Genomic DNA, 23,813 nt, shown 5'->3' with positions numbered 1-23,813 from the left:
TATATATATATATATATATATATATATATATATAGGGGTGAGATCGGTTGAGAACTCATAGTTTCCCGAGAACCTAACAACTAAAGGTGGAGCGTTAGATTAAAATTAACTCATTAAGGGTATGATCGTAATCTTACCGATCTCATTTAATGATTATTTTTTTGTGTTATTGGAAACAATTAACATAATAAATCAAATTTCAGATTTTTTTTTAAAATAATTTTTGATTTTTTTAAATTGAGATTTTTTAATTTTTTTCAGAAAACAAGAATTTTTAAAAAAAAATGAAAAAAATTAATTTTTTAAAAAAATTGCAATATTTTTAAAAAAGTTGCATTTTTTTCAAAAAAAAAACTGCACGTCAAAATAAAAAAAAAAACTTGCATTTTTTTCAAAAAAAACTCCAATTTTTTCAAAAAAACTCCAATTTTAAAAAAAAAACTGCATTTTTTGAAAAATTAAAATTTTTAAAATCAGTAAATTTAAAAAAAAATACCTAGAATATTTAAGAAAAACCTAATTTTTTTTAACAAAAAAAATCAACGTTTTAGGTGCATATATGTATATTTCTTATACTATAATATTCGTAAGTAAATCATAAAAAATCTTATTTTTATTAATCAATCTATAAATATAATAGTACAAGTATTTTGTTCGATACAAAATAAAATATAAAAAATAAAAAAAGCTACAAAGATTCACAATGTTATCATTTCTTCATGTCAAGATTTCCATATTTTCTTCAATTTAACACTTTTTGCATCTTCAAAATTTTCCACAAATTCTTTCAAATCTACAAAAAAAAATTAAAAAAATGAGTAATACAAGAACACTCACAAAAATACATATGTATATATCATGTAAGATTCACATGCGATTCACTCGTGACTTACATATGAATTACATGTGATTCATATGTGAATTACATGTGATTTATATGTGAATCACATGCGATTTATATGTGAATCACATGCGATTTATATGTGAATCACATGTAATTCATATTTGATTCACTTGTGAATTACATGTGATTTATATGTGAATTACCTGTGATTTATATGTGAATCACATGTGATTTATATGTGAATCACATGCAATTTATATTTCATATGTGATTCACTAGTGAATTGCATGTGATTCATATGTGAATTACATGTTATTTATATGTGAATCACATGTGATTTATACGTGAATCACATGTAATTCATATGTGATTCACTTGTGAATTACATGTGATTCATATGTAAATTACATGTGATTTATATGTGAATCACATGTGATTTATATGTGAATCACATGTGATTTATATGTGAATCACATTTAATTCATATGTGATTCGTTTGTGAATTACATGTTATTCATATGTGAATTACATGTGATTTATATGTGAATCACATGTGATTTATATGTGAATCACATATAATTCATATGTGATTCACTTGTGAATTACATGTGATTTATATGTGAATCACATGTGATTTATATGTGATTCATATGTGAATTACATGTGATTTTTATCGATCGGACATGTAATGTAACTAACTGTCTAGGTTACTGTAAAGGAATTACATGTGATTCAAGAACAATAATTAATCAATAAAAAAGGAACAATTTTTAGTAACTTTTTTAAATTCTTTTTTAAGAAATGAAATTTTTTAGTCAACTGGAAAATTACCTACATTTTGGCTTTGAATCATAAATAGCTAATAGTTAAAGACGTAAAGATACTTTAGACATACATATTTGGTCTGTAATTTGCAATCACAAAATAAACAAAGTGTTTCTAGTTGTACCTTTTCCTTCTAGGATGGTGTAATCCAACATCATATAGTTGTCTGTAGTAGGCACATATTACTTACCTGATTTAGAAACTCATCAAGCCTTCTAACTAGTCTGATAATACTCCCTCAAAGATATCGGTCATTTGTATAACTTTAGAAAATGATGATCCCTGGAATAATATAAAACCAGCGATTATAATAAATTAATATAGTCTTTTACAGTAAATAAAACGATAATTTATTAAAACGGATTTGTGTTATATCTTACTTTTGACCAATAATAAATGACATCCATCAAGAAGGGTCTAACTGCTGCCTCCACATACTCATCCACATTTACTTCCAATTTGCATTCATTTTGTATCTACAAAATTTTAAATAATTTTAGTTTCATGATCAATAACTCCAAAGTTTGAGAGAAACTTAATCACCTCTGCTATTGTCATTTCTTGCATTTGTCCGAATAAAATATACTCAAATTCTGGAAGAGTGCTAAGTTTGGCATATGGAGTAGTGATAAAGGAATAGCCTGGCCTTTTCAAATGGTAAGCATCATCAGCAAAGTATGAATATAAAACAGAGCATACATATACAATAAGTGAATTGAGATGTAAACAAGAGTACAATGCTACAAATAAATATGTAATATGACCAATCAAGATGTACACAAAAGAAAATTAGAGATATATATATATATATATATATATATATATATATATAAAATATAGCGAGTTGAGAAGGAAATCACAGAATAAGATTAAATAATCTCATCATGAAACACTGATTCTTTATATCAATGCAGAAAAAGTTAAAGCACACCTGGTAATATGTTGCGGATGCAAGCATCTTAAAAGTATTGGCAATAAGATCTTCATTTAAAGGTGATTGCTCACTGATAATCAGAATGATAGACTTCCTGAAATCTGCAATATAATAGTAAGTTTATAAGGAAAGGAAAGTACCTGACAATTGCTGATAAGCAGCAATGCATAACATAACACATCAGTAGTGACAGGTCATTCATATTCCAAAGAATAATGAACTTGAATCCTACTAGATGACAAATACACTGAATAGATACGCTTCCAATACCAACCTCAATTTACCACCCATAAATGGTAACAATAACAGTGTAATATGAACTAAATATAATAGTTGCAACCTGGAGGATATAAATACAGTGTAGGATTGAATTAAAAAAGACCAACCTAGTAAACTTTTTCTATTTCAACATTAGTTCAAGCTCTGATATCAAAGTGGCAGAATAAATGCTAGCAAAATTTCCAACTTGAACTCCAGTTGAATTCTGCATTTCAAGAAATCAAATGTGCATCAAGGATACAATCGTTTCAGACAAAATGGTTGGATAAAGCATTGATGTTGTGGGCCTTCAGCTTTCCAGAACTCATGTTTTACTTATGTATACTTAAAGGAATTTTAAAGAGGCCTTCAAGCATTAAACAATTCTACCATATGTCATCTGATGGTTAACTTCATCAATTCCAAATATCTATGTTATCAGGGATCTTATCCTTGCATAGAGGCCTATTTGTAAATAAAACAAGGGTTTAGCGATTTGAATATTGTTTAAACACGAAGACGATTGGAAAATTGGAATGACACGAATGTTCATATGTTTATAAGAAATCATCTCTATAATTGACACCTAACATAAGACATTGACCAATCTCCTAAACATCATACATAAAAGATTGAGCTAAAAATTAATTCAGAACATAAAAATGAAACAATCAGACAACGAATAATTCCAAATCTCATAGTTTCAAATTACAGAGAGAGATAGAGAAAGATGTGTAGACGACATACCGGTAAAACCTAACAGGTCCATCGTCGATATTTATCGTATGCGCTTGGGTTTAAACTTTAATGGAGATCGGTTTCAGTAAGACATGACGATGAGTACTCCGTCGATCCACCACCGAAGGATTTAGGTCTTCGACGATCACTGCTACAATCGAAGATGAACACGACCGACATCGATCTCTTGGTTTGTGAATACGTCGTCGATGATTTGGAGATTAATGATGGCAGATTGTTAGTAGTCGCTAATTGCATATATAGAGGTGGTCGATCGAGCACGATGGAGGAAAGAAAAACGGTATCGGCGACAATTGATTCATTGCGCCGATTTGGATGAACGATCTGAATTGGGGAGAAGAAATCTTCGTGAGCAAGTATGTGTGTGTGTGTTTGATACTAGAGAGACACAATTTGGGAAAATCAATTTGATTTTTAGGAGTTTAATTTTTAGGATATATTTTTTCATACCGATATTACCCCTAAGATCACATATGCAAAAACCTAATATACCACTAGATTTCGTCATATTTACAAAGTATGCCACTAATGATCTAATCCGTCCAAAGAATTGATCTAATGCTCCACTTTTAGTTCTCGGGAAACTATGAGTTCTCAAATGATCCTTCCTCTCTCTCTCTCTATATATATATATATATATATATATATATATATATATACACACACACACACTAGGTTATAACCCGTAGGCACCACGGGTGAGAAATTTAAAACTTTTTTTTAAATAAATTGTAACTTATTTATTGAAAATTGGTAATAAAATCTTCAGTAATTAAAAAGTTTATATGTTTTGCAGTAATATGATAACATAACTATTGGTTGAAATTACGGACAGATAGTGGTTTGAATATGCAATTGGCAATTTGTATTTGTAGATATGCAAAAAAGTTATAATTTTATAAAATGAAATTTAAATTTAACTAAAACAATTATTGAAATTTATATAAATAATAAAATTGTACAAAGTTCTTTTACAAATTTCTAAAAACTTCTTTATACACAACATTAGATGTTTTATTTGTTAGTCTACCATCCTTATCTAAAATCAACAATTTTAATCCTTCTCTACTTTGAACTCTGGATAAAGCAACATACAATTGACCATGTGTGAAAAAAGGCTCCTTGAGAAACAAACCAACCTTGGATAAATACTGTCCTTGGCTCTTATTAATTGTCATTTCAAAACACACAACCAATGGAAATTGTATTCTTTGGAATTTGAAATGGATCTTGTCTTCAGAATGAGTTAAAGACATTCTTGGAATAAAAGTCCGGTTTCCAATATTACTTCCAGATAAGATAACTACCTTAATAACACGTTTGCCCAAAGATTTAACCTGTAGTCTAGTCTCATTACATAAGCCATTTTTCTGATCAATGTTTCTCAATAACATAACTGGAACACCGACTTTTAAAATGAGCTTATGGACCTGAGACTTTAAGACCATTTAAAACATCAGGTGAGTATAAATTTACATCAAACTCATCATGAACAAACTCGGATCGACATATGCTATCTGAACTTAAGTATTCTTTTTGTTTTCCTGGAAACAATGACAACAAACAATCGTTTATTTCTTGTACAACTTTATTCTTGGGAGCTAGGATTGCTCTTTCTTGAAAATAATCAGCAATGTTGAAGTTTTCCAGTATAGAAGGATATACAAAACTGATTAATGAACCTATAGGATCATGTGGATTAGTGATAACAATATCTCGTGGAATATCAACAATCGCTTCACCGTCATTTGGACCACCAAGATTACCTTCTCCTATGTCCAAAAGCCAAGTTGCAAAATCCATTATTTGTTCAATAGCAGATGGATCGCTTCCAATAGTTAACCTCATGTTTTTTGTTAATTTATAAACTTTGCATTGTTGCCATAAATAAGAAGAACTTTAAAGAAGCATTAACAATGTTTTGTCTACTGCCACCTAGAACAACAGGTAGAATTTGTCTGAAATCACCTCCAAAAACAATGACTTTCCCTCCAAATGGAATATTTGAATTCGTAGGATTGACACACTTTAATATATCCTTCAGAGTTCAATCTAAAGCTTCGAATGCATGTTTGTGTACCATGGGTGCTTCATCCCAAATGATCAAGGAGGTTTTTCCTACTAAACTGGCAAGATCACGTTTTGGATTTATTCTACAAAAAGAATCCTCAGTAAGATTTATGGGAATTATAAACCGAGAGTGTGATGTCCTGCCTCCAGTCAATAATAATGAAGCTATCCCACTTGAAGCAACATTTAAAACAATCTGACCTTGAGCTCTAAGTGTTGCAGAAATTGTCATTCAAAGAAATGTCTTACCTGTTCCACCATAACCATAAACAAAGAATACACATTCCTTATTATGTTTAACTGCATCCATGATATCAAGAAAAATGTCACATTGCTCATTTGTCAATGCAACAAACAACCGATCAAACTCGTTCTTTAAATTTGGTATGTCATAATCTAGCTCCTCAGTTTTAAGACGATTGTTTGAAGATGAAATAGAATCAGCATCTGGGTAAGGCATCTTACCATAATTTTTAAGACTGGAATTGTTACGGAGTAAAATTTGTTCTATCTCAAACAAAGTCAAGTTTTTAAGTTGATCTTCGTTTAGTGATAAACCTATACGTAAAATAATATTTTAATTAAAACATATAAAAAAACAGATTGATTAAAACGTAAAATATAATTGAATTTATACTAAAAATTTATATGATACTCTTTTAATAATAATGAGAAAAAATTAGATTACCTGGAGACTTTAATCTCTGTTGTTGATTGTAAAGAATTCCATCTGACAGATATTCCCAGGTGTTTTGCCAAACAATCTCTGGTTTACACAAACTGTTGGACAATAGCATTGTAGCAAATAATAACCGTAGATAAAAACCAGATCCAGAAAGACTTGCTTCCTTAATTGCCTCGATAAATTCTTTGTGATCATCTAAAAAGCCAAGATTATAACACGCATCTTTAAAAGAAGAACATAGTTCACCATTGACTGTGCGAATTTCTTCAAATGATTTAGGACATTTCACTTTATTTAAAAGAATTCTTAAGAAATATGCTTCTCCAAGTTTAGGTGAAACCGAGTGAATTCTACCAATCGCATATCCAACTTCCCTTGGCTTCCAAATCAGACATTTACATTTCCAAACAAACTTTGTAGGAAATTCAACATCTGTAAGTTTTCGTGCTTCTTTATTGATTTCCTTACACTTCATCCAAGATGTGAACATTGAAGAAGCAATTGAAGGGCGATCAAGAACATCTTCAATGTTATCGTCTGCCTCATATACAACTTGTTGTTGACCAGGAAGATGAAAAGGTAGTCCATCTCTCCAACCATCATCTCCAACTTCCAGCCGCCGAGCATCTCCAACCGACGACACAACAGACCAATGTCGCCGGCTAGCTCACATCAGCTATCCCTTCAGATATCCCCGGCGACAACAACTTCAGTTATACGCCATCGCCAGACCACTTTCAATGTCGGCCATCCAACAGACCAACGTCGTTGGCCAAGTCGTGACTCCGATCCACCCTCGACGACCCTTCTCCAGCGACGAACCAAAGACCGTTCGTCATTGCACTGGGTGCGATTCCAACGAGAAGGCAACCTCCATCATGTTCGTTTGACGTTGAGTCTCAAACGACGGGTTCTCTATTCCCCAAATTTGAACAAAAATGTTGGACATACCCTAAATCAGTATTTGGGCTGATTACACAAATGGGCTGCCAACACTTGGGCTCTAAGTGATTACTTGGTTGCAATACATATATTTATATATTTTGTGCTTCTATAAATTGGCATTTTAATTATGTGGAGTCACATCAATAAGTAAAATGGGCCAAGACAAATTCCACTAATAAATAGCTCAATGTTCGCTCGCTACAAGCATCGTTCACCAGAAAACGCGTTGCATTCCAGACCGCTCGACATTCACAAAAAAACAAAAAAAAAAAGGAAATTGGGCTCATCATTTTCGTGTGGGCTCCTTACAAAGTTCATTTTGGGCTCTAACATATTCTAGGCCTCCAGCAAATTGGCATCTTATCGGACCACACCAACAATAATAAAAACATGGGTTACTTTTAAAGATCAACAACCCAATACGCATGTGCTCCAATTCAGTCAAGTTAAGCCCGATCCTAGAAGGTGCGGTCCAACCACTCGACATTTTCAAAAAAAAAAGGGAGGGGAAAGAGTAAGTAGTACATTGCCACTACTACTATTAGTAAAGCATTTTGAAATAACCCTCAACAACTGCGCTGCCCGGCTATCAGAAGCCGCGTTGACCAGCTCCATGCAGTCTCGCTACTCAACTCACATCAGTCGTGTTGGCCGACATCCTGCAATCGCGCTGCCTAGCTCTCGGCAGTCGCGTTACCCAGTTTTTGTTAGCACTTGTGTTGCCTAGCTTTTTCAGCAGCTGTATCGCCCAGTTTCCAGCAGCTATGGGTCCGTCTCTCCCTTTTCTCTCCTCCTCTATTAAAAAAGGAGGGGGGGAGGGTTGGTACGACACTATGCAGAAGTGATTTTTATTCCGAAGGGGTAGAGTTAAAGTATATGAAGAGCTGATATTGTATGTGACAGTGCATTCCCTAGGTGACATTAGATCGAAAGAGCAGCCGTAGTTTAACCCTTACCCTTGGGAGTCTCGTCGCCCAGCCTTTAGTAGTCGTGTTGCTCATCCATCACTAGCAGCTCGCTTTTTGGCCCTCAGCGGCCCTGTTGCTCTACTCTCGACAATACTCCCACTACACACCTCTTGACAACAGTTCCACTGTCCGGCTCCCAGTAGCCTCGCTGCATGGCTCTCGACAAAGTCATCAGAAGAAGAGGCATCAGTCGTCACTACAGCTAATCATGCAGCAATGCATCAGGTGCCACCATACTTCGGCCAGGGCTGGACACATAGATTGCCGGCCGCTATGCCCAATTCTTCAAAGTTCAGTACCTTTGCATTGAGTCGCCTGACTTCTCAGCCCGACTCCATTATAGCGGCAAGCTCCACATGCGAGGTTCAGTATCCTCGCCTTGAGTCGCCTGGCTTCTCAGCCCGACTCCATTATAGCGGCAAGCTCTGCATGCGAGGTTCAGTACCCTCGCCTCGAGTCGTCTGGCTTCTTAGCCCGACTCCATTATAGCGACGAGTTCCGCATGCAAGGTTCAGCACCATTGCCTTAAGTCGCCTGGCTTCTCAGCCCGACTTCATTATAGCGGCGAGCTCCGCATGCAAGGTTCAATACCCTTTCCTTGAGTCGTCTGGCTTCTCAGCCCGACTCCATTATAGCGGCACGCTCCACATGCGAGGTTCAGTACCCTTGCCGGTGACATTGGTATGTTGTGTCGTCGGTTGGAGATGCTCGGCGACTGCCTCAAATCTGACATATAACAATCTGGTCTCCATGATAAGTAATAACTATATACATATATATATATATATATATATATATATATATATATATATATATATATATATATATATATATACCTTCTATACTTTCTGAATTTGGAGCGTTTTGTTTAAACTAAACGCTGAAAACTTGTACGGCTAAACAAAGTTTTTGTTTAAAAGCGAACGTTTTGTGTAGAAGCTAAAAGCTTTCAAAAGCTTTGAAACATTTCGTGTCGGACATGCCTATAAACTATTTTTTAGCTTGCCAAACATGATAATTTAAAAATAAATAAATAAATAAACATTGGAGGCACTAAACACATCCTAAATAATTATTTCTACTTTTATTTAATTAAATAAATAGGTTAAAAGGTGTGTGTTATTTTGTTTCTGGTTAACGTGCAAACCTTTTTGTGATAGTGGTGTTCTAGTGTTTTATACTTAAATAAAGGTCAATAATAACCGTAAATGGCATCCTAATGCTTTGGTCTGATTATTCAACTATTTAGAGAATATATTAACTATAAAGAAAAAGCACCATAATTTATGGCATGTGGAAAGTAAAGTTACAAATGGCAAACATCATTTTTTAGAAATATATAAAATTATATTGTTATAAATTATAACACTGTATTTATAAGATTATCTTAATTAGAAAAATTACTTCATTAGCCATCTCACCGTAAAAATCTTTCATTTATCGTAGGAATATTAACTAAATTAATTATTATAAACCAGGTCGTTAACAAAACTATCATGTTTTTTGTATTTTTGGAAAAATTATGATTGGCAGACGGTAAGGAGTGATCATCTCATTTGAGAAAACATGAGTTCTAGTCTCACTTGAGACATAGACGGTAGTTAGGAATAAATTAGTTTGTCGTTTGAAAAAAAAAAACAAAAAACAAAAAACAAAACAAAACTATCATGTTTTTTGTATTTTTGGAAAAATTAATGATTTTTTTCAATAAGTCATTTTTGAGATCAAAAATATATATAATATGTTTTTTCTTTTTTCATTTTAACTAAAAAGGTTTAAAAAATTCTTTCTAATCATGTTCGAAATTGTCATTTTGAATTGTCTGATATCATAAATTTACAATTAAATGTCACATTTTAAGTCTTCGTATCCATTTTCTATTAGTTGTGTTTTTTTTTGACAAAACTACAAAAATGGTCCCTGTTGTATGTATTTTTTTCGGGTTTCGATCCAAATCTCAATTTTTTTTGGATTGATGGTCTTTTTGACGATGTTTTCTTGTAATTTTGGTCCATCGAAAAACTAAAAATGCTAAAATGCACTTCTTATTTTTTTTTTTTATGTTTTTTCTATTTAATTTGAAGTTTTATTAATTAAAAATATGGGGCCCACCTCTGTGTATATATATATATATATATATATATATATATATATATATCAAAAACCGAGTCTTTCATATGTAACTCACAAGAACAACCATGAAATTAAAGAAGAACCGAATATGAGGACGATGTAAGCTATCGAAAACCAAGTCAGATTTGTTTTGAAATGGGATAAAAGAGAATCAGATGTGTGAGGATGAGAAAACATTCAAATTGAAACCAAACAATAAAACCAAAATCAAACTTTAAAAAAAAAAATTATTCACCAAGTTCTCATAAAACAAGAAAGTGAAGATTTTGATTTTATATAGTCAAACTCTAGCTTTTGTGGCCTATGATTTTCTTTAGAATTCAACAACCTCTTATCAAAGTAAATTACATAAATCATCCATGTGTGTTTGTCGATCTTCAATTTTTGTCGTAATGTTGGCTCCAAATGGTTACTAAAGGTTATGGTTGTAATAAAAAACTACGTCCCTGAAAACATACTAGAGTTTCTAGATTTTTGAAAAATGTTTTGTCACAAGTTTTATTTTGATTACTTTAGAAGAGGAAAACGACGAACCTATAGCCTAAGAACTCTTGAACAAAATTGATTTCAAACTTCAACCATAAGAAATCATAGTTCTTTGCAAAAATCAATTTTTTTTTCCTTTTTTTTCTGCAGAAATCGAAAAATTGATCTTCGTTTCATCCGTTAGTAGTAATCGTGTAGAAAATCAATTCCACCAATGTAATTAGGTTGAACCTGTGTTGGTTGATCTCTGTGCATAACTTTCTGGATAAAGAAAAATGATTATTCTCGGTTGATTGGTGAACGTCGAGGGTGAAGAGGGATGCATGAGTTGTGATGTTGGTTTCGATTGGATTCTTGTCTAGGGTTTGGGAAATCGGGTTTGTTCTTTGTACTCTGAACTTTGGGGGAGATGAAACCGATATTTGAAATTGGGAAGGTAAGATAAGCAGGAGGAAAACAAGTTGTTACTGGGAAGTGAGGATGAAGAATAAGAAGAGTCGATGTTCTTCTTTCATCTTGTGTGTGTTTGAGTGAGAGAGATAGAGAGAGAGAGGTGGGGCCCCATACTTTTAATTAATAAAACTTTAAATTAAATAGAAAAAACATAAAAAGTATATCAGAAAGTCATATTAGTCTTTTCAGTTTTCTGGGGAACCAAAATCCCAAGTAAACATGGTTAAATTGACCACCAATCCAAAAAAATTGAGGTTTAGACCAAAACCTAGAAAAAATGCATACCATAGGGACCATTTTTGCAGTTTTGTCTTAAATTTTTGATTGATTTGAGTAATAAAAGAAAAAAATCTTGAAACTTTAGAATTATTCTTCGGATTTTGGAGTTATTCTTGAAATTCCGAAAGTTTTTATATTTTATATTTTATTTTTTTTAGTATGGAATGTAGAATGGTCCAACATGTCAAAAAGCACTTTTTTTCAGTCTCGAATGATTTATTGTAAGTGGTTATTTTCCTAAAAACAAAAATATTATGTATGGTTGTTAATAAACTTGTTTATAATTGATAGTTTCATTAATATCCATTATTGTATTTGTATATCACATTTGCAAATCTTTACAACATACCATGGAGTGCAAACATCATACCATGGAGTGCAAACATTATTTGGTTATATACAAACAATTTAACTAATGAAATAACTCATCTTCTTCTGCAAACATTATTGGGTTATATACAAACGATTTAACTAATAAAATAACTCATCTTCTTCTAACAAAAGATTATAAGTTTTGCCCCTTGTTATTCTAACAAAAGATTATAAGTTTTGCCCCATGTTATTTTTTTCATAAATTTTAATTTTTTTCCAATGCTCTATGACACTTGTAGTTTTATTACTTGTTATTTTCTTATAATTTTTTTTTGAAAAAAATTATGTTGATTAGCAAGCGTATAATTCAAAATTTACATTTAAATTACTCTTCCATTAATATCTTATTGATTTTCCACTGTTTCCATTTACACCTCCTTGATTTGCTCAAAAGTTTTAGTAATAAGTAAACGATTTTAGCAATTGACTTTCATATTCAAAGTTGAATCGGGTTGTATAGGTTCAAACCAATTCACATGCATCTGTCTTGCTCAATTAAATTACACCACATTTTGTGAACCCTCACAATTTCAAAAACCTTGTAGTCTTCCATCATCTCCGACACAATCATCGCCACCACCATCATCATCACTGTCACCCTCTCTCTCTCTCTCTCTCTATATATATATATATATATATATATATATATATATATATATATATATATATATATATATATATACACACACACGTAGAAGATGAATTTAGGGAGGGGTAGTATTTGACCACGGCTCTTTGCAGCTTAGGTGATTTTTTTATACATGCCAGGAGACTAAAAAGGTCTCCTTGAGTTCTGACAAACGGAGTATTTCGGACAGAAAAAAACATTATTTTGGAATTTAAAAAAAAATTCAAAACTCATTGAACAATTTTGAAAATTTCGAAAAATGCTTCACTTTTTACTAAAATCCAAGATTGTAACAATCATTTAGCGGTATTTATAAGTCGATCGTCTCGTGCTTTAAAGATTAGTCGGTCTAGTCGAGGACCTTAAATTGTAAATCAGTTAAATTTTAAAAAGATAAATATAACTAATATCATAACAAAGTAATATTACTAGATTCAAGGAAGGTGTAGTATGGGATGTTAATTTATTGGAGAAAAATGTTCGCTTCAACAAAAACATGTGATATGGTGTTGATCAAGGTAACTATACTTTGTGATTCTGCAAGTTAGGAGTATACAACAATAACAAAATATGAACCAATCGCCCACTGATGATAGATCGAGTTTTTCATGACCACCTGGTTCGAAAACATTGTTGGTAGAGATGGAGGGAAGGTAGTGACCTCGGGTTCTTTTTTTGCTTCCTCAAGACCTAAAAATCGAAGTGGGGTAAAAAAAACAAAGCGTTCGGAAAAATAAAATGGTAAATAAGTAGATTGTGATGGGGGTAATAGCAAAATTTATTCAAACTGGAACTAAATTGGGATATGACATGACCAACGTTTGTGAGAATATGGAAGCAATAATCAAACAAATGTCGGTGGATTTACTTAATTAATGTGTGTGGTATCGATAACAAGGCGAAACGAAGGCGTATTTCTAACCTATGCTGTAAAATTTGAGCTTCTTTTCTTGGTATGCAAAAAACACATACATGTACTATTGATTTGGTTTGGTTGAAGAGCATATAGGGAAATGTTTCTGTTGATTTTGCAACTACTAGCGTGCGTGGGTTATCAAGTGGTATATTATATATATGTGGGATCTTGTGTTCAATAAAAGAAGATCATGAGTACCGGATGGGTGGGAATGTGGCAGTGACAAATCCTTGGACCCGGATGGTAGTGTGGGAATGTGGTAGTGACAAATCACTGGTCCAGATGGTTTAATTTCACATTTGTTAAAAATATTGGGATACATAGAAGATTTATATTTTTGACTTTGTCATAGATTTTTTTTTCAGAAAATGAGAATCCCATCGAGATGTAACTCGTCATTTATTATGTTGATTCCAAAGGTGTCTAGTTCAGTGGTTATTAATGACTTTCGCCCTAAAATTTTGATTGGTATAATATACAAAATACTTGCAAAAATTCTTGCTTTACATTTTTCTAAGGTGATCGGTATGCTAGTTAGTAGTGAATAGACGACCTTTGTTACATAGATGCAAATTCTTGATGGGCCTTTGATTGTGAATAAAGTGATTTAGTGTTATAAGAAAAAAATAAAAAATTATGGTTTTCTAATTTATCATATACTCTTTTTGTCTTTTAATTGCTCAAATGGGTCATGAGGGTAACCCAAAAGGACCCTGATACTATTAGAAATATTACCAATAGTTAATGACCTTGGAAACTCTTTCCAACTGTCACCCACTTGGACAAGACATCAACTATACAATGTCTAGTACTTCTCAAATAATCAACAGAGAGTATGCCATCCAAAGCAATTATCGAACTCTAATCAAATCAAGATTCAACCCTTAGATAAGTGATCAGTTATTTCTTTGTTCTACAAAATATTTGTATTAACCAGAGACATGGATAAGGGCCAATCTCAGTGTTCAAGATTATGTTTCCGGATAAATATTTGTGATGACTACATCAGACTACTAAATTAAATAATATTAGTCAAGGCTCAGCCAAGCACTTTAGATGTCAACATTAAATCATCAAGGGTCCTATAGATATCTCATTTCATGTTAGGGTAGAAGGAACAAAAAAACATTGACTACATAATTTTCTTCTACTCACCATGTCATACATAGACATCCCTTTTATTACTAGTAGTCACGGATAACGTTGGAGTAGACCAATACATAACAAAATTGTAAAGCAAAAATCTCATGTATCATTGTTTGAAGAATAAGAGATGTTATCATCTTAGAATTACTTGTGACTATATCCATGAAGTAATCTCTAAGTGCGGATTATTCCAATACTTAAATCTTTATTAAGTACTCATGAGTGTTAGTTGCAGTATTGCGCAATCACCATGGACAATCTACCAATACTTCATGACAGTCTTAAATCATACTTACTTCTAAGAGTATTATCGCCTATGGAAGTTTGAATGAATTAATACTCTGGAAGTGCATTCCAAACATGCAAAAGGAGAACATAGTGATAAACTAATGAAATGGTTTATTAAATATGACTTGAGTATTTGTAGCATTCTCATGGAGCATTTGGTTGCAATGGATCACTTGGAGGGAATGGAGAACCTAATAATGGAATAGAGCACCTAATTAGGGAATGAGGCACCTAAGAAGGGAAAAGAGTATTCAAAATGGGAGTGGAGCACCTAAGAAGGGAATGGAGCATCTGGAAAGGGAATGTAGCATCCTTGATGATCCATAAAGAAAGGATGCGCCATTTGGGAGGAAAGTGTGCCACCTATAGACAAGATGTGTCGCTTGGGAGTTGGATGCGCCATCTTGGGAACAAGGTGTGCGCTTATGTCTTGGACACGACACCTTGGTACAATGTGTGCCACTCTACTGTGCCTTGGTGTGTTCTGGAGTATTGATGTGTTATTGAAGTATGGATGTGCTACTAATGATCACGATGCGCTATTAGGTGGATTGATGTACTGGACATGTTATTGATATGCCATGTTGTCCCTTGATGTGTCACTTAGGGTGTGTGGTACATTATGATGCTCAAAATTGTCCAAGGATGCTCAGAAGTTGAAGATGATCAAGGTGGATGCCTTAAATGGAATGATGTGCCAATTTTATGGAGGGTGCACCATCATGATGGAGGATGCTCCATCATGATGCATCATGGTCATTGTCAATGAGCCATCATTGCTTACGATGCTCAATCATGTGTGTGGATGATGCGCATGCAATGTATATCAAGTATGACGGTTCTAGAAGTGGTTGCATGTCGGATTATGATTGGCTAACACCTTTAATGGGCCTATGGATTAATGGGATTGACCCATTAGGGTTTTAGGTCTGATCTATAGTCTATAAATAAGGATGCTTGCTAGTCATTTGTTCATGGTGTTTATCTTGGTTTTCCTCAAGATTCCATGTTTTTTGGCTTAATCCAATGAATCGTTCAGATATATCTTCATAGATCCTTACCTTAAATATATATGTTGCTTCTCCTATGTGCTTCAAAGCGAAACAATTCCCAAACCAAGCCAAGCATTTACACTTTGCTAAGTTAGAACATTGTTTCCTATGAATTATATTATATCCATATACAGTACAAGGGTGACAACAATGCTCCCACTAGCATTGGCATATATATATATATATATATATATATATATATATATATATATATATATAGGATATAGATCCGGTAAGAAATTTTTTTTGGTAGAAAGTTAAGAAGTTTTTTTTTCTACATATTTTTTTGACGAACAAAATAAATGAATCACTAGATGATTCATTTGTAAGATGATTCACAAGAAAAAATTCCCAAAAAAACATCTTTATGATTCATGTTTAAGTAAATTAAGAAAAAATTCATTTTTAGGACAATTTTAGTGAATAACAACAAAATCATTGTATAAATGAATCATCGAGATGTTTTTTTGAGAATTTTTTCTTGTGAATCATCTTACAAATGAATCATCTAATGATTCATTTTGTTTGTTCGCGAAAAAAATATGTAGAAAAAAAACTTCTTACCTTCCTACCAAAAATTTCCTTCTTATTTGATCTTGACTCTATATATATATATATATATATATATATATATATATATATATATATATATATGGCTTATCTATGTTTCTCGAAATTCGAACTCTTGAATTCTTATATTGAAACGAAGATTCCAATTGCTCCCACTAGCTCTGACACACACACACACACACACACACACACACACACACACATATATATATATATATATATATATATATATATATATATATATAGCTCATCTTCATTTCTCGAAATTTAAACTCTTGAATTCTCTCATTGAAACAAAGATTCCAATTGTGAGATGCTTGTTTTAGTTCATAAATGAACTTCATAAGCTTACACATCCTTCACAACCGAAATTGGTTTGAATATGTGTTTATTACTATCCATTATTGTCTCTTCTTAAAGATCTACTTACATTTATGGTTTTAAGGCCAAGTGTTTGATCAACCAAGTTTCAAATATACATGGATTGGATCTTGCTCTCCATGGTCTCCTTCTATCTTGTATCCTTTTAGAGCCTTTTCATAGCTTCTAATAGTTGGTATACTTTGAATGTTATCTACCGCTGACTCACTTAGCTCGATGATATAATATTCATATAACTAGGTGTATAACGTTCTCTATTAAATAGTTAGAGTTAGGATTAATCACATCTCAGTTCAAAGTAATTAAAGCTAGTAACTTTAACTGTGTTAGAGAGCATAATTAGTATTAATTTGTTCTTGGTTACTTAACTTGACCATAAAAGAGTAACTAATGTCATTCATAGTCCAATTGTGCTATTATCAATTTAGTGTTTAACTTGAGCATGACCATTGCCCTGTCATCTATAAATCGATAGGCCTAGTCATTTGACCATAAGAGCTAGATAATTGGTAATCAATATAATCTATCCAATAGAAATCAACCATAAGAGAAAGTGAAATCAGATCTAGACAGAAGTATTCTTTTAATTCTTGAAGTTGCTTTGTTTTCGTTGTTTGCTTGTTTGCTAGTTGAAATTAAGTTGCTCTGATCTTGAAAAATTAGTAAAACCCCCCAAATCAAAGTTTGTTCTATAGTTTAATTAGAAGTAGTTAATTTATTAAATTGAATTTCGTTCCATGTGATCGACACCCGACTTACATGAGTTACACTATTAACTGACTAGGTACACTGCCTATAGGTGCATAGATAGTAAAAGTTTGTTAGGTTATAAATTTAAAACTAAGTAGGTACTTTGTGCATGCATAAAAATTTTGGCGTTGTTGTCGGGGATCGACTTATTTGAATTATATTTTTATTTATGTTAGTTATTCGATCCCTTTTGTGGGACAAAAACCACAAAAAGTTACTTTAGTTGCATTTGTTTAAGTTGTTTTTCTTTCTGAGACGCAACCACGACGTGGTTATTTTCACCATGTCGTGGTCTCACTTTAGTTAATTATTAGTTTAGTGATTTTTATTCCTTTTACGCGTTTTTGTTTTGTTTCAGTGATATATGACCCGAGGATATAAAACATATATTGATCCTCCACTAGAAGATCCAGAATCCGTTTTCCACAAGAAGAAAGACACGAAGGGTGAATCAAGCAATACTTTTAAATCTGACAGATTTGAACTTTTTGAAAGGACGTCGGATAAGAAAGGAATCAGATACGAACCAGAATAATCTACCGAAGGAAGTTCAGACGAGGAAAAGAAAAGATAAAGATTGAGGTTGAAGAGATGGCGAGCCTTATGAGAATGACGATGGGCGATTATAGGAAGAGGACACGTGAAGAGCATGGACCAGGCTTAGTTCCACCCAAGATACCACCTGAGAGAAGTCTTAAGCTCAAGGGACACATTCTGTCCATGCTCAAGGACATACCTTTCTCTGGGAAAGAGTATGAAGATGCTTTCAAGCACATTGATGAGATCAAAGACATTGCCAACTATTTTCATGTTCCTAATGTGCCAAGAGAATAAGTGCTACTAAGGATGCTTCCGGTCACTTTTACCGGTGAAAGGAAAAGTTTGGTTGAAATATCTTGCACCCGGATTCATAACTACTTGGGACACCCTTCGTAAAGCTTTTATTGAGCAATTTAGCCCACCTTCTAAAATCTCAAATCTCAAAAAGAAGATAGCTAATTTTCAACAAGAGGTTGGAGAGTCTCTATATGAAGAATGGGAGAAGTACAAATGATTGCTTAGAAGTTGCCCTCAACATGATTTGAATGTCCAACAAGAAGTTTCTACTTTATATGATGGGGTGAATGTCACAACTAGACAACTTCTTGACTCCCAAGGGCCAATGACGAAGAAGGAGCCAACTGCTATCAAAGAGTTAATTGAAGAGTTTGCAAAGCACTCATGAGAGTACCATAATCTAAGAGAGTATGTTACTTGAGGAAAAGGGGATGGAGGAAACGAGGACTTGGCTGCAATCATAGCTAAACTTGACTCTATGGATAGGTGAATGACAAAGTTGGATCAATCTATTCATGCCATAAGAGTTGGTTGTGATAATTATAGTGGTCCACATTTGACAAAGGATTGTGACTTAGATGAAAATGGGAATCGCAAGACACAAGTGTTTTACTCGAGTGGCGAAAAGTATGATGAAGATTGAAGGAACCATAAGAAGGAATGGTTGCCATATGAAGAGTACAAGAAACAGAAAGATGAGAAGTATAGACAAACCAGTCGGGGTTTCTACCAAAAAGAACAACCATAAACTGAAAAGAAGATAGATTTTGAGTCGGTACTTCAAAGATTTATGGAAGCATCTGAAAAGAGACATGATACAACTGATGCTAATGTACGAAATCATCAAGCTTCCATAAAAAACATAGAGAAAAACTCGGGCAACTTACTACACTTGTTAATGAAAGATTACCACCTCGAAATCAAGACCCAAAAGCACAACCTAATGGCGATTTACACCGAAGAAGAGGTTCATTCTGATCCATTTGTGACCCATGAAGCAGCCACAATGCAGCCCAAGTCGTGTTTGGAAAAAGAGGATCCTGGAGCCAAAAGAATAAAAAGTGGGTTGTTATTTGATGACTCACCACGTCATGGTGATATGACCACGTCGTGGTGCCGTGAAGAAACATTTTTTTTCCGATTAATTCATTTTAGCCTCATTTATCATTCCCATATCGTGTAATCAAACATTCTCTGGAGCCTGGACAAAGAAAATTTATGGAACAAGTGCTCGCACTCTCAATCAACACTCCATTCCTCAAATCAATGGCAAAACTTCCAAAGTTCGCAAAAGATGTAATGAGTAATAGAAAGGAGTTAGAAAAGGTCTCAACAATATTACTTAATGAGTTGTGTTCAGCTGCAATTATCAAAGGATTACCAATCAAGATAGGAGATCCAGGACAAATCACGTTGCCTTGTGAATTTAGCAACTCGACTTCTATTAGTGCTCTACCCGATTCAGGGGCAAACATTAACCTCATGCCATACTATTTCTATCAAAATCTTGGATTACCAAAGCTCCAAAATACAAGAATGACCATTCGAATGGAAGATCACTCAACTACATACCCACGCGGTATAATTGAAGACTTACTAGTTAAAGTGGGGAAATTTGTTTTTCCGGTCGATTTTGTGGTTCTCGACATAAAGGAGGATGAAGAACTTCCCATTATTTTGGAAAGACCATTTTTGAGTACCTCAATAGCATAAGTGGACATCCATGACTCAAAGCTCACACTTTGTGTGGATAATGATGCTATTACTTTTGAGATGAGTCCTATAGAGAATCATGAAGAGCCTAAAGATGAAGTGTCATAAATGGATTTAATGGAAGAAGATTGCGATAAACTAGTTGCAATAGAGAAGATGATGGAATAAGAACTTAAGGTTTGGAAGAAGCCCAATGTCGAAAAAGTCAAGCGTTTGAAGCCAAGAGCCTCAATTCCCATGAAATTTGAGGTGATTGCATTTACTACACCCAAGGTTCAAGTGGAAGAAGAAGTTGATGAAATAGATGATGACTTGTATGAAGAAGTGGAAATAATTGACGAAGACATGGGTGGAGAAATAAAAGAGACAACTTTGGTCAAGATGTATGTAGAAGAGAACGGTCTTAAGGAAGAAGACAAAAAGGTAAACAAGGTAAAGAATAAAGGTAAAGGGGTGAAGCACAAGTATGAGGGAGATGCTAACAAAAAGAAGAAGAAGGGGAATTTAAAGAAAGTTTACAAGAGAATAGTTCAAGCTTACAAGAGGAAATGGAAGGAGAAAAAGGAGCAGAGGGAGATCCCACTCCCAACTTCAACAACGTAGAGTGGGAAGGAGTCCGACTCATGACTCCTCAAAAAGAAGCGTGTCTCGGGAGGCAACCCGATGTTTAGAGTTTGCATTTTATTTTCCTTTTGATTTGTTTTTCGTTTTTCGTTTTATTTTGGTTTAGTTTTTTTTTAGTCTAGCTAATTTATAATGTGATTAATCTAGTCTTCTAATTTTTTTTGTAGTTTTAGAAAGAAAAGGACGTGAAGCAGTTAAGGAGCTTAATGGATGAAGAAGTCGTGTAATGTTGAAGATCACAATTGAAGACCATGTTCTTAGATAAGTGCGGGGCTCCCACATAATGAAGACAAGTGCATTTTCGAAGGATATTTATTGAAATAAGAAGATTGGGAATGGTCTTACACGTTACGAAGAGTTGGTGCGTTACTTTAATCTTAAAAGTCGATCTGAGAAGGAACCACGATGTGTACATCAACAACACGCCGTGGCAAAAGTTTTTATCGCGATTGCATTCTACTACACCACGTCATGGCCATCTACACCACGACGTGGCGATTTTATTTTGCTCGACCATTCACGACTTTCAGCTTTACACCACGTCGTGGTGGTTCTTGCCCATGACGTGTCAGCGGTTCAACACACTTTTAAAGAATGGTTCTTTGATTTATTCTGATCCGGCACATTTGCATTCACAAGAAGAAAGATCAGAAGTACCGTTTCCAACCAATATTACTAGAATTTGATCTCGCCACTAAGACCCAGTGGGAGTCTGTTACAATTCTTCCTATTTAATTTATATGTTCTTTTATTATTTTAGTATGCAATGGGGACATTGCATCAAAGTGTGGGGTAGGGGTTGAATATAGGAATACAAGCTTACTGATTAAAAAAATTGAAAAAAATGACTAGGATTTAAAAATTATTATAAAGATTTGAAATAATAATCTAAAATTGAACCTAGTTAATTTTTTTTGTTATGTTAAGATCTAGGTTGCTAGTGCTGTGTGGGATGATCCGATTCGAGTTTCAATGTTTATTTGAGCCAGTAGATGTTATAATGTATTTGTGGCTTCCTTATCCTAGTGAAATCATGGAACAAAAACACGACCTTGCTTAGTTTGAGGGTAGCAATATGTTTAGCATTGTGTACCATAAATGTATCAAGGAGAGATTATGTAGTCATTGCACCTTAGACTAATACCTCTAACCAATAAGGGTTGAAGTTAAGTTCCCTTGCTTAAGCATATGTTTTTTTAGGATTTTTAGTTTTGAGTGAAAAAGTGAGAAAAGAAAAAAAAAAGAAAGGAAAAAAAAGTTGCAAAAGTTTGGAAATAAGAGTCTAGAAAGCTATGGAGATCAAGAAATATATGAAGAAAAGCTCCAAATTATGAAGAATCGAGAATAAGGCAAAATTTGCCAAGTATTTATTGAATTTTTATTTTCTAGGTTATTTTTCCATATGTATGCTTGGGGGTTTAACCAAAAATACCTTGAGGTTAATAAAGTTTTCCGGGGATGGATTCGGAGGGATGCATAAAATGAGCGTTGTTCAAAAGAAGTGGCAAGTGTTTATGAAGATTATGAGTATTTAAGATTCGGGAAGTTCTTAGGAAAAATATAGACACAATACATGCATTGCGGTCTTGGAGTAATGGAGAGGCTCAAAATGGATTGTTTTGTGTGATGTTGGTAGCTAAAGTCATGATATGATGATAATAAAATCAGTTTTGCTTGGGGGCAAGCAAAAAACAAGTGTGGTGTATTTTGATATGTGCATAATTAACTATATATTTAATGCATATTTCTAATACTTTTAGCTATAATTATGTTTAATATGGAACAAATGGTACTTAATATGTTTAAATTATGTTTTGTAGCTGCGAAGACTTTCTCATGACAAAAAGGAAGCATACGAGGAGCTAGAAGCAGGAAACGGGAGCTAAAACGAAGAAAAGAAGACTGAAGACCACCCACGACGTGGCATATAGAAGAATCACGACCACGCGGCAAACACAGGAAAAACTCGAAAACCACGTCGTGGTGGCGGTCAACCATGACGTGGTGGCCATATTCCCACAAATATAAAATCTCGGACATTAGGTCGATATTGGAGAGATACATTTGGTTCTCTAAGGTTATTTGTGACTAATAAACCCTTAGAAACCCAAAGGAAATCGAAATTCAAGAGAGCTCAAGGATTGAAGAAGATTTAGAAGATATTCAACATTGATCTAGTTGGTTTGTTATTTAAACTTATGTATAGCTTATTTTACATAGATCTAATGTGTTTTTATGCTACAATCTGTTTAGTGAAGATTAGCTTGATACTTATGTGCTGATTTCAGTTATTGGATGATTATTATTGGTTTACTTATATATATATATATATATATATATATATATATATATATATATATATATATATATATATATATATATATAAACTCTAACATGTTTTAGTTCTAGTTGATATTGTTCATAAATCAGATTTTGTGTGTTAATTAACCATATTAATTACATGAATCTATATCCTATTTATTTATGACCATTAAATAGTTAGAACTAGGATTAATCACATCTTAGTTCAAAGTAATTAAAACTAGTAACTTTAACTTTGTTAGAGAGCATAATTAGTATTAATTTGTGCTTGGTTGCTTAACTTGACCATAAAAGAGTAACTAATATCATTCATAGTCCAATTGTGCTATTATCAATTTAGTTTTTAACTTGAGCATGGTCATTGCCTTGTCATCCATAAATCAACAGGCTTAGTAATTTGACCATAAGATTTAGATAATTGGTAATAAATATAATCTATCCAATAGAAATCAACCATAGGAGAAAGTGAAACCGGATCTAGACAGAAGTATTCTTTTAATTCTTGAAGTTGCTTTGTTTTCATTGTTTGCTTGTTTGCTAGTTGAAATTAAGTTGCTCTGATCTTGAAAAATTAG

At 33.3% G+C, this 23,813-nt stretch overlaps 2 protein-coding genes and 1 non-coding gene across 3 annotated transcripts; 1 reads left to right on the top strand and 2 right to left on the bottom strand.

Annotated features, from left to right (window-relative positions):
• Positions 1 to 5,768: 5,768 nt before the first annotated feature.
• On the bottom strand, positions 5,769 to 7,099 carry LOC145140443 (uncharacterized). Its single transcript, XM_079073935.1, has 4 exons — positions 7,095 to 7,099; positions 6,379 to 7,037; positions 5,940 to 6,248; positions 5,769 to 5,773 (listed from the first exon to the last, which is right to left on the bottom strand). Exons 1-4 carry the CDS (start codon positions 7,097 to 7,099, stop codon positions 5,769 to 5,771), a joined length of 978 nt encoding a protein of 325 aa, XP_078930061.1.
• An 11,619-nt stretch (positions 7,100 to 18,718) lies between these two features.
• Positions 18,719 to 18,825, bottom strand: LOC145141574 (small nucleolar RNA R71). The gene has a single exon (XR_013722767.1). It is a non-coding gene; the product is annotated as a small nucleolar RNA R71 (small nucleolar RNA).
• Positions 18,826 to 19,845: 1,020 nt separating this feature from the next.
• On the top strand, positions 19,846 to 20,292 carry LOC145140442 (uncharacterized). Its single transcript, XM_079073934.1, has one exon. The coding sequence runs from the start codon at positions 19,846 to 19,848 to the stop codon at positions 20,290 to 20,292; it is 447 nt and encodes a 148-aa protein (XP_078930060.1).
• Positions 20,293 to 23,813: the final 3,521 nt, after the last annotated feature.

This window comes from Lactuca virosa, chromosome 9, assembly GCF_052849685.1.
Source record: "Lactuca virosa cultivar CGN04683 chromosome 9, Lactuca_virosa_CGN04683_v6, whole genome shotgun sequence".
In the NCBI taxonomy this organism is placed as follows: domain Eukaryota; kingdom Viridiplantae; phylum Streptophyta; class Magnoliopsida; order Asterales; family Asteraceae; genus Lactuca; species Lactuca virosa.
This window is presented reverse-complemented; position numbering and strand designations above follow the sequence as displayed.

Bases quoted from the DNA above. Each gene is read 5' to 3' on its own strand.
- LOC145140443 (XM_079073935.1), bottom strand. The intron at 6,249-6,378 runs GTAATCTAATTT...TTTTACGTATAG, and splicing joins ACAGAGATTAAAGTCTCCAG to GTTTATCACTAAACGAAGAT.
- LOC145140442 (XM_079073934.1), top strand. From the start codon at position 19,846: ATGGCAAAACTTCCAAAGTTCGCAAAAGATGTAATGAGTAATAGAAAG.